Source organism: Poecilia mexicana, unplaced genomic scaffold (genome assembly GCF_051168715.1).
Source record: "Poecilia mexicana isolate PSO_F unplaced genomic scaffold, ASM5116871v1 scaffold_5, whole genome shotgun sequence".
NCBI classification, from domain to species: Eukaryota; Metazoa; Chordata; class Actinopteri; order Cyprinodontiformes; family Poeciliidae; genus Poecilia; species Poecilia mexicana.
The window spans coordinates 2937174-2949354 of record NW_028263374.1 but is presented as its reverse complement, the minus strand read 5'-3'; the positions used below and the strand labels follow the sequence as shown (position 1 = coordinate 2949354).

General features: G+C 39.3%; 1 protein-coding gene across 1 annotated transcript; it reads left to right on the top strand.

Annotated features, from left to right (window-relative positions):
- The first annotated feature begins 75 nt into the window (after positions 1 to 75).
- On the top strand, positions 76 to 3698 carry LOC148159575 (uncharacterized). Its single transcript, XM_088005330.1, has 2 exons — positions 76 to 1216; positions 2569 to 3698. The coding sequence occupies exons 1-2, from the start codon at positions 1009 to 1011 to the stop codon at positions 3336 to 3338; spliced, it is 978 nt and encodes a 325-aa protein (XP_087861456.1). The 5' UTR covers positions 76 to 1008; the 3' UTR covers positions 3339 to 3698.
- The last annotated feature ends 8483 nt before the right edge of the window (positions 3699 to 12181 follow it).

The following is a 12181-nucleotide window of genomic DNA, read 5'->3' as shown; positions in this document are numbered from 1 at the left end:
ACAAAAATAAAAAATCCTGATTATACAGATACATTTCAAAAAATTACTGTCTTCAAAAAAAAGTACTTCGATAATTACCAATGACTAGGGTAAAAATGTCCTTTTTTGATACTAAATGTATCAAGCTACTAAATGGAGGTTTTATCGGGACAACTACAGACTTGAAAGTCTAAATATGAAATTTACAGAAGCGGTGCAGTTTAGTAGAAATAGAAATGCCAAATTTAAATGAATATAGAGGAAAAAAATGCAAGGGGAAAAAAAACTATTGAAATATTTGCCACCTCCTAAAATAATGTTTGCCAGAAATGTTTTCTTCCCACCCCTTTCTTGCGTAAAACATGTTTTAGAAGAAGTGGTATTTCTTCAAAATTATTTTTTAGGAAAGTGGGGATTTGCATTAGAATAGGGAAAACATCAAATATAATTTTTGTGCTTTTCTTTTTGTAATAGCTTTTCTCACTCTAATAGATTTTTTATGAGTCAAAAACTTTAATAAAAACATGGAACTGCGTGAACTCATTAGAATTCTTGCTTTTTTGCCAAACACACTGGCATTACAGAAAAGTTCTTATATCGAAGTATCACAACAAATATTGCGACAACCAGTTACTTTTTTACGTTGAAAAAACGTGACTTTTATGCCTTTACTGAAATATATGTTACATACCGAAATAAAGTCTTAAAAATTATCCAGAGGACATGTTAATGATTTTAAAAAAGGAGTTGTTTGAAGTATCTGAAGACCAACAAAATACCACTTCTACAATAAAATTACAACAAATGTACTACTAATAAAAATACCTTACGTGCAAGTAGTGTTAAAGTGTTTTGTTTTTTAGAGCGCTTGGCAAGGACACCACATCAACCGTTTGCCAACCGCCAAAAAAAAAAAAAAAAGAAGACAGCCCACCGCAAGATGGCGCCACTACACTAGTTTTGCAGCTCACTGACTACAGACAGAAGCCGCCGGTCTGCTTGTGCTTCCGGTATAGTGGGCGGTAACAGATGGACATTGTCGAAAACATGAGTAAGCTGGACCGGCTAAGCGTGTTCCTAAATGACAGGCTGACCGCAGCCGCGGCGGAGATCCTCGGGGCCGTTAAAGACGCGGTGGCCGAGTACCAGAGCGAGCTGCTGCGCTCCAGAGAGGAGAACGACCGCCTCCAGAAGCTCCTGAACGCAGCCGTCCAGCGGCTGCTGTTGCAGCAGTCAGGTGAAGAGTGGTGGAGATTCCTGCTGCAGAGCTTTTCAGTCTCTGCGGTGGTGGTTTTAATTCAGTTTGGGAAGAGCAAGCAGCTCTGTGTATTGGGGAAGAGTGGAATCTGATTCTGTATTCAACCACTATCCCCTCTGTTGTTCTGCTAAATTCAGTTTGCTTGAAAACCCTTATTATGATTGGGTCTTAGAAGATTGTAAAGAAAGTAATGCCTGTAATGCACACACCAATGGCTGGGGCAAAGGCCTGAGTTATATTATGTTCCATAATGCTTTCTTTTAATTTAAAACGTCACTTCTTTTAATCTTTTTTTAAAGAAACTGAATCCAGTTTTGCTGATTATAACACTCGACATTCCATCTCAAACCTGTTCTGGTTTTCCTTTTTTCCCAGATTATTTCATATGAAGCAATAGCACACATGCCATCCGGATCATTGTAGCGCTTTTACACCCTAAAAACAGACAAAGCCGTGCAGAAAGCATGGCCACTTTTTACATTCAGAGCCTCCAAAGTCAAAAATGAATCATATAGAATAAAAATGTTATGAAATCACCAACAAAGTGTTGAATTAAAACAGTCCACTGTTTGTAACATACTAAAGTGGTCTGTTTCTGCCAGTGTAAACAAAATGTGAAGGTCTTCTTTTATATTTAGGTTCTAAGATGTATTCTCACTAAGAGTGTTCTTCTGAATGGTTCCTTTTGGTCTTTTCTCATTCCACTCTGCCTCCATACATAAACAAGACCCCGAGATACCTAAACTCGACTTAGGCAAGAACCCGTCCATAACCCAGAGAAGGCACTTTAACCTTTTCCTTTTCTTTCTTTCTTTCTTTCTTTTTTTTATTAAATACTTCTGTGTAAAATCATTATCTACACTTTGTCCTGTCAAGGTTCGACTTCTTAGATATCCTGTAGTCCATCCATTTCCTCCATTGTGAGAGAAAAGCAGCCCTCTTTTAATTCATCTCAGCTGTTAGTCTCTCCATCCTGTAAATGTCCATTACAGTCTGTATCCATATGTCAGACACTAGCTGGGCTTTAACTAAGCATTGATTCTGTTTAGGTTGAAGTCTGAAGAAATATCCTCACAATGTCTAATGTTCCTTGCGCCTCTTATCTAGACCTTGGATTTGGAGTTAGTCTGATTTGCCACAGGTGTGTTGGACAGCAGATTCACCATTGGAAGCACAATCTAAAGTAGGATCCATTCTGACACAAGATTCCAGACTCTGGGTATCAAGGTTAAGGTTTAGCTCCACTTCAGGTGTAGAACAGGGACTCGAGCACCTGTTTTGAAGTAACCTTGGCATAATATGATGCTTTTGTGATGCTTTTGATCTTTCAGAGCCTCTCACCGTCCATCTCCAAGAGGAAAGTCAACTCTGTGAGCCCGATGAGAGAAGCAACTTGGAGCTCGTTCCTCAAGTCAAAGAAGAATCAACAGTTAGAAAGATACAAAGTAGTTTTACACATGAAGCAACTGGGCAATTAGAAGGAAACTGTTGTGATATTGAGCCGCAGGAGTCATGTCCTCCACCGGCCCCCAATGTCTCCCCACTGCCACCGACATGTGTGGAAACAAAGACGGAAAACGTTGAGGAGGAGAATGAGAAAAAGCTGCCAACCAACAGCTTATTGTTGCCAACGACTGTCCACGTAGGCTGCAGAGCGGCTGTCTCTACTGCAAAGAGTCACAAACCTTTAAGAATTGACGTCCAGGGGAAGGGGATGCTTTATTCCAACAGCAAACAGAGCATGCACATAGTGCCAATCAAGAACATGAGATCCCTGAAGCAGCCTCGCTTTCACCCCAGCCAGAGCAACCAGAGGTGGCACTGCTGCAAAGAGTGCGGCAAGACCTTCAGCTTTGCCTGCCAGCTGGAGGTGCACATGCGCTGGCACACCAAAGAGAAGCCGTACAGCTGTGCGGTGTGCAGGAAGAGCTTCACTACGGTCAGCATGCTCAAGCGGCACCACCGCATCCACACTGGGGAGAAGCCCTTCCGATGCCACGTCTGCGGGAAATGCTTCAACCAGTCGGCACACCTCAACACCCACTACAGGCTCCACACGAGGGAGAGGGCCAGCTGGAGCCGAGCGGCACTGTGCAAGTGAACGCTCATCGGACGCTTTCTCACTTGTACGATTGAAAATGATTTCATTTGCCAGAGTGCCCATTCAAACAGTCTACCGTAGTGTATCTCTATTCCTGTCCCAAGGCAAGCCCTGTCCTGCAATGGTTGTGGCGTTTCTCTTCTGCCACAAACCTGACATGAACAAGTGGGTGACTAACAGGCTTCTGTTGACATGCAGAGGAGGTCATGCAATCATTTGAATCAGGTGTTCTGGAGCAGAGACGCATCTAAAATACACAGGTCAGTGGTTCCTGAGGATCAGAATTGAGAAACGCTGATCTACAGCAGTAGTGTTGAATTGTATGTCTTTGTGAAAAATAAAATAAAAATAAAATTACAATTGTGGTTTTAAAGTAAGTTTATCATGACAAATATGCAAAGGTACGATCCATCAATTCATCCAAACAGAAAGAAGTGCACAAGAAAAACTAGACTGCAAATATGAAATAACTGAAATCTCTAAAATGAAAAGCTTTCAGCTGAATATATATCTTTGTTTATATCTAAGATGCAAACTGTAATTTACATACATGTCCACCAAAATGGCCAGGTTGTTGGGACAATACATGCATAAGCCCTAATTTAAATGTAGGCAAATCACATCGGTGTAGAGAGGCATTATTTGCTTGATAGTAAAATTTTCGGAGCCAATCTGCCTTTGTTAGAAAGGCATACAAACAGTCTGTAACTGCTTGAAGGATATGCCCAGGAGGTCATAGGTGTGGCAATGTTTCTGTATCACCAAAGAACGGAAGCTACACTTATAACACCTTACAATGACTTGTATCAAGATAACAATTCAACATTAAAATATGTTATAATTATGTATATAAATATATATTTTTTGCCTTGTAAGAGTGATTTGTAACTGAACTATGTACGAGAACACAAGGTGTTCTGCATGAATCTTTACTATTTAGCTAGTGCAATTTGCAACTTCTGTAGTCCAATTTCTCTCACGCACCATGCATTCGTCATTGAGCCTTCGTCAATGAAAGTTATGGAAACGACGTTAGCGTCGGCAACCCTATAAATGACTCTGACCTTCTGAATTATTTCCCTTTGCTACGGGACATTTGAAGGAGACGCCTGAAGGAGCATAACGCCTCGGAAGGTTTGAACCTGTTGATAAGTCTACTTTGCAAAACTTGTTGAAGAACCACTTGGTGAAATACGCACTTGCTGAAGAAGCCCAAAACCGACGAAAGATGGATCCTGGCCATGAGAAGCACCAGCAGGGTGATCAACCGGAAGGTTAATGTCATTCTTCTCTTATTTTTAATAAACAAAAGCAAGTTATTACTAAAATAATAAGGAATTGTTTAGTTTATTTTGTGTTTGTGTGTGTGTTTTTTTTAAAGAAATGCCGCCTGCTGTACAAAAAAGACAAGTAGCATTCTTGCTAGCACAGATCTTTCGTAACTAATGAGCCTCTTTCTTGACTGAATTTCAAGGAAATGTCAGGAATGTTAAACTGAGGTGTAGTGATTTAAGAAATATGTGTATTTTAGTTGATTTTAGTCAAATTAGTTTAATGTCAAAATTAGCTTGTTCGTGACCGTTATGTTTTGAAAAAATGCTCTGAAAAACATTCAGTTTCCATGGATACGCTAAATACAATACATTCTCTATTTAATGTTACTTAAGAAAAACATTTAACAACATGTATTTTCCCCTTTAATTATTGAAATAAGCTTATTGAAATTTGTGGATAAATGTTTGGGATGTTAGCACTAGTGTTTGAGAAAAATTGTTATTCTGGTTTGAAAACAAAAAAACGGGAAAACTAGCTTGTTCTTGACCATTTTAAAAAAATGCCCTGACAAAACATATTTGGTTTCTATGGCAATGACATCAGACTTGTAGAGATTTATTAGGACACTCAAAGACGCTTTACATAAAATCAGTAATGCACACGTTGACTCTCTGATGACGATAAGCTAATGGATTGTAGCCACAGCTGTTATATCAAGCCATTGGTCCTTCTAACCAACACCAGCAGGAAAGGTGGGAGAAGTGTCTTGACCAAGGACACAACAACAGAGATGGGCCATTGCAGGGCAAACTCCTACCACTGACCACCCCAGTAATAAGCATTATATGTGTGTATGCACGTGTGTGTGTCTGTGTCGTAGTGATCATCAATCAAAGCTGATTTTCAAATACGAAATAACGATTTCTTTATGAAAATAAGCTTTTATGACTTTGGTGTCCAATTCTTTGTCCATTTTTTTTAATGCCAAAACATATTTAGTTTCCATGGATACATTGGGGAAATTATATGACATTACTTAAATAAAACGTTAAGAAAGACAAAAACTTTTCAAACATGTACCTCCTATAATATCCCTAAATTATTTAGTTTATCTCTTTTAGATCGAATTTTTTGAAATGTCACAAATGCTTATGGAGATTATCTTGTTTTGTTTTCAGACAATAATTTAAAAATATATATTTTATCTAAAACAGATAAAACAAAACTAGATTGTTTGTTTGGGAAGGTATAATTTAGATTTTTGGGCTGCAACATATTTGTGAGTTAATTGAATTTGTATTGTGATTTATATGCTAGTTATTTGAAATTTTGGAAAATGTCAGTAATGCTGAATGTAGTTGTTTTGGTTTGAAAGAAGTTTTGGAACCAGCTTTTTGAAAATGTGGCATATGTAGTCTCCATGGATACATTGATTAAATAAAATAACACACAACTTTATTCTTAGAAAAAAATCTTTAAAGGACAATCAATGTGTGCCTGTTGATTTCACAAACTAACTAAATTATTTATTGTAATTGCTCACGACCATATAAACAATGTTTTGTTCCATTGGGTTTTATTGATGTATCATTTTCAGAAGTTCGTTGAACGTTAACAGTGAATGTTAAAATTTATTAGAAAAACAATGATCTTGGTTTTAGTTAGTCTGGTTGTCATTAATTTATTAGTTAACATTTTTGGTGGGATTGTGGGAGTTTAACCTTTCTGGTTTTAGAAGATCTGTCTTGTTTTATTCAGATCTTTGGAATAAGAAGTAAGTGCCTGATCCAGGTTTCAAAAATGCCTCAAAAACATATTTGGTCTCCTTGGATACGTTGCTTGAAATAAAACCTTAACACTTGAAGATTAGAAAAGTTTTTAGATATATATTTCTGTTTACATAGCTTTTAGATATTTTAGATATACATTTCTCCTGTGTTATTACTAAATAGTTTAGTTTATATTTTTATTGTTCAGTTTTATTTTTCTAAGAAAGAGGAGTTTTGAATAATTTGTGGTTTATGAAATGCTGTGTTGGGCCTTTGCACATTTGGAGTTGTAATATATTTTCATGCTGATTACGTTTTCAGAAAGAGTCAGCAATATTAATAGTGGTGTGGTGATTGGAAAACGTATTATTTGCCACGATGGGGCAACACAGGGACACACATTCTCATACCTACAGGTCTTTAGGGTTTTCAGTTGATCGAGAAGTCATGTTTTTGGGCTGCTCGAAAAGAATTTATTAAACTTTAAGAGGTACAAAATAGCTATAAGCTTCAAATAAAAGTGTAAATGTGTTTAAGTTAGCAACTGGAATCAGGTCTACAGAAAGGCTGTTTTCCAAGGGAAACGTCTATGTAAGGAGTAAGTTTTAGTTTTCACCCTAATTACCAACAGGAGACCCTTTCCAAATATGACAAATTGGGTGGGCAAAAACTATTCAGAGCATTACAAAAAACAATTCTGAAATGTATATGTAGTCGGTGCAAAGACTTTAAATTTAGTGTAATGTGAGCTCGCTTTCGAGTCCTGAAGTAGCTGTAATGTGGAGCTAAAGTTCCTTTAGGAAGACCAGAAAAGAAAGACTTTAATAATCTATTCTGCAAGTTCTAAAAGCATAAACTAAAGTTTCTGCAGTCGGCTTGGAGAAAAACGGATGCCCTCAGGCAATGTTCTTCAGATTTTTTCTTTTCTTTTACAATTTTAATGTGGTTTATGAAACTTAAATTTGAATCAAGTACCGTTCCAGGCACTGAATTAATTCTATCAAATGAAAAATATGGTTAGATTGACTGGCAACCTGTACAGGGCATATCCAGACTTATGCTGCATGACCTCAGAGATAAATGGACATGATGGATGGATCAAAAGAAAATGTCATTTGTAAAGCAACTATTAACACTGCGGCTTCTGTCTAAACACAAGACTGTTAGGTGATTCCGGTAAACAGAGGGATAAAAAGCCTGATGTACGGGATAACCTTGGAGCCTCTGAAGCTGGATCTGGAAGAGAAGAATGTTACATTGGCTCTTCAGGATCAATAAGGTGATCAAGTGAATGTTAAGGGCTTCTTGATTGGCAGGAAGCCACTCCTTGCAACACCAGTGTCTTAACATAATGAGTATTGCAAGTACTTCTGATTGGCAAAATGTTCTGATTGCAAGACAACTACTCTTGCAACTGTGGCTCAGTGGTATAGAGTAATAGCAATCAAAAGGTTGTGGGTTCTATTCCATCTTCCATCTGTCACATATATACCCATGGGCAAGGCAACTTGGGATACTGATTTTTTATGATTTATGTCTATATATGTGACTTAAATGTAGTTCTAATGTAAAGTACTTTTAGTGGTCAGTACCAGAGAAGTGCTGTATAAATTTAGTCCATTCACCATCCCATTAGGACACAGTCAAATTTCTGTATTGTTATTTTTTTCATTGGTCTGACAGTATTTTATTCCTAAGTGTGTTTTCTTTAGATGTAACCATAAAATAATTAGTGTAAATATTCGTGCGTCTTTCACCGAGAGAATTAGGATAGGCTACTGAAATAAATTGACTTTTTAACAACATTTGAATTCAATGAATATAATTGAAGCTTTCGGACTTAATTTCCGCCATGATGTTCTGCCCTGCGGGGCAGTTTCCTCCGGCCGTACGGCTTCTCGCCACCTGACTCCGAAGCGTGTGCACGCGGCAGCAGAGAAGGGATGCGCGCTGCGCGAGCCAGAGGGAAAACAGCTGAGGAGGGCAGAGGTACAGAAACAGGGAAAGCTGCTGCTGCTGCGGCTGCTCTCACAGGAAACACGGAGTCATCGTTCCTCTCACACCGACCGCACAGAGGAGGGAGAAGGTCCTGCGATGCCGCTGCGGAGCTGACAGCGCCGGGTACCGCAGCGGGAGCGACGCAGCAGACCAGCGCAGGTAAGCGGACACGCTTACCTACGATGCTCTCGTAGTTGGAGCTTAAACGTCGCGCTGACGCATCGGGTGGTGTCCCGGTTGTGGGGAACCGGAGCTATGGAGTTGACGGCGTCAAGGAACAGATAATGACAGCAGGACAGAGTGCCGCAAACTCTGCTGAAACTGAGATGTGATTTCGCGTCTCGCCGCAGTGTTCTCGGGGCGCCCGGTGTGGGCCTCGCCTCTTTGCGCATCCTCTGGATGATGCTGCGGTTTTGGGATAACTTTGCTGCTCTGCGCAAATTTCAAACACAAGCACCAAAGTCCGCGCAAACGAGCAGGCTGTACCTCCCTGGCTGCATCCGCAGAGGCCTGTAGGTGTCTCTGGCATGTGAGCGGAGGTGTCAGTGCAGAGGACAACGAGGACATTTAAAGGGCTGCCGGGCTTGTTTGGTTAGGCCTCCGGGTTCTAGCCTGGGATCATCACACCGTAGTTTGGCTCGAGGTGGACCACGGATATGAAAGCGTGGACATCATGCTTAGTGATTACATCATGGAGGACACAGTCTCCATCAGAGCACAAATCAAAGTCTTGTCCTGCTGTCCTGTTCTAGGTCCCGTGTTCCACGTGTGTGCTGCAGTATTACACATCAACTCTGATTACAGACATTACATAGTTATTCTCCTGGATTAGTCTCTCTGCAAGTAATCTTTATGCTGTTTAGTGAGGCTGGGATAAATCTAAACAGCTTCACTGCCTTCATTAGAATTCAGATATTACTTTCCACATAATTTTGTATTCATATTTATTTCATACATAATGTTCTATTAGCAGTCAGCTGTAAAATCGTCTCATCTTTTTCTCGTCTCATTGCACAACATCAGACATTATTCATCACAGCGTACAGTATGTGAGCTTTTGGGTTGGTTAAGGCAACAGCTTATTTGTGCGGTTGGTGTGAGCAGAACGAGTTGTCTGCATCTGTGCCAGGATCCAATGTGCATACATGTTATTGCCACAGGATGTGGCGGTGCGTGCTCCAGTTACTGTCACCGTGTTCTTGGACTAGGACACAATGTGTGATTCAGAACACTGTTGATTAGGTAGAACAGAAAGTTTAAAGGTTTGTCGTCGGCTGTACCATAGTGTTTTGCTCTTTGGTACAGCAAAACACTTGTACATTCTGGCTTTTTATGTCTTTGGACTTTCTGCATCTGCAAAGGCTAAATGTAGATTTTGATCTCTGCCTCTCCAGTAGCCACCATGTGAGCCCTCAACTAGTCAGTCATACAGCAATAGAGAAATGGTGTTGCAGGTAATCGCTGAAAAGATTTGTTAAAGAGATACAAAAAAAGTCTTGATGCCTGCAGTTAATGTTATCTTCTCCTTTAAACCTTTTTTTTCTTTTTTTTTTTTTACATTTTGCCACATTACTACCACTTACGTCTACAAATCGTTTTATGATTTTATGTGATAAGGCTACACAAAGTAGTGCATAATTGTAAAGCACAAAGAAGAAGGATACATGGTTTCAAGTTGTTTCAGTTAAATGTCTTAAAAATGTCTTGCACATTTGTGCAAGGAACAAGGAACCCGCTTTACTCTGAGACTACTAAATAAAATCTAGCGCAACCCATTTCTCTCAGATTATCACTAAATTACTAAGAAGTAACTACCTGTAACTCTTAATCACAGGTAGTTCTGTGATCCTGTGCATCTACGGGATCAATAGATGTTCTGTTTCTGACCTCAGAGGTTTCATAGAGAACATAGAGAACAAACTGAAGACCAAGGAACACAGCAGACAAGTCAAGAATGATATTTCAGAACTCTGTTCAAACCAACATCTGAACATGGAGAGAGGATGGATCAACTGCAAACCTACCAAGACATGGATGTCCAGCTAACCAGACAGGGAAGGAGAGCATTGCTTCACAGCGAATGTGATTTCCAGCCACTTCACAAACCAATTAGTTCCAATTTCAGCAAAGAAATATAAGTGTGTTCCATCCATTCACATCAGACACACACTTAGTTACATACATACATATTCCATTTAATCGTAGTTGTAAAACAGTACAGTCAAGTTGAGATTTTTTTGGCAGTTGGCAAAATATTTTCTCTCTATGGTAACAACTGATTGCATCAAGACATTACGTTTGCGTCAGTTCCTTATACAAGGCAAGCATGTATCGACAGCAGAAAATAAAACTCCTCTTTAACTTGAAGAAACCTAGGAAATGGGCCCCATGGTTTTACCTAAGGGATATAAATGAGTAACTGTCATTTGACAGTGAGGAAAATTAGATGAGGACAGCTGAACTTTTTCCATCTTTACTTAGATTCATAATACAGGTTTGCATATGTGAATTCAGAAAGGCTTAAGACTAAATCAAAATATGCCTAAGCAAGGTTACTGCACCATTCAAATTATGTTTTATTCTCAAATAAACGTTTTCATTTTAAGAATTATGCATGGAAAGGCTTTTCAAATGATTCTTTAAAATAAAATTTCACTTGGAGCTTTAGACTGACTGTATTTTTAAAGTAAGATTGTGAAAATTTGTGCTGAGGAAATATTGTACTGTTGCTTACTGTTACGCATGTTAGTGGTGAGAACACGGCTGCACAGATTTGTGATTTCTGCCTCAATTTTCATCATATCAGGAGAGAATAACTCGTCTCGTTTGGTCTTAGAAGGGAACAAACTAACATCCCAGACAGACTGTCCCTGACTCTCTGTGGCATCAAGCACGTGACTTCCCCTTTCTTCCGCAGACATAGATTGTACCCCAGCAACATGAGAGGAATATGTTTGTTCAGCTCTAAAAAAAGACGAGGGTTATGAGGAAAGATGAGGAGCCATGAAGGAGGAGCACATAGAGCAGAGGTAGGCTGATATGTACAGGACAGAATGTAACGCGATCCGCTGGTGTCAGGTGTCAACAGGTTTAGCTGACTTCCTCTGATGACTGACATAAGAACACTGTAGTCTGATAATTACAGATGCAATCATCTCTCGAACCACCTGAGGTTCCAGCAGCAGTCGATTGTCTCCACAGCGTGGGTTAAAGGGACTCCATCCAGGGATGCTAGTGCACTCTGGGAGACATGTTTGATTTGAATAACAAAGCAGCATGTTGATCAGTTCAATATGTGAAGGCGAAGTTCAAAAAGTGCCATTATCAGGGTTTGGTATAAGTGGAAGTCACTGAAGATTTACATTACTTCAGTTATTATTTCTTTCTTCTTTGAAAGTTCAGCATCAGTTACAGTGTAGCCAATGGGTGGGACAGTCTCTGAACAACTCCACATTTTCTACTTGCTTCTTATTGAAACAGCTCTAAAAAGGAAGCATGTTCATCTATCATCTGTTTACATGGCAAAGTTTGATACAGCAAAGCTAACACCCAAGAGGTGAAGTGAGGTCATGTAGGGAAAAACCAAATCGCCATAATCCTATATTAATTTACTGTAAGCCTCCTTTTGATAGGCTTTTGATCACACCAGGCTGTAGTGCAGGTATTTGACCACTAGATGTCAGTGTTGCAGTACAAAATATCCTAGATCCCTTTTGTTTTGCTGTATTGACTACTGAACAGAGATAAACTATCTTCTTAGCTTCAAAAATCTTCAACAAAAACTTTTTCACTTTTTTGTTT

Coding starts and splice junctions, on each gene's coding strand:
- LOC148159575 (XM_088005330.1), top strand. CDS start 1,009: ATGGACATTGTCGAAAACATGAGTAAGCTGGACCGGCTAAGCGTGTTC. Junction 1,217..2,568: donor GCTGCTGTTGCAGCAGTCAG/GTGAAGAGTGGT, acceptor TTGATCTTTCAG/AGCCTCTCACCGTCCATCTC.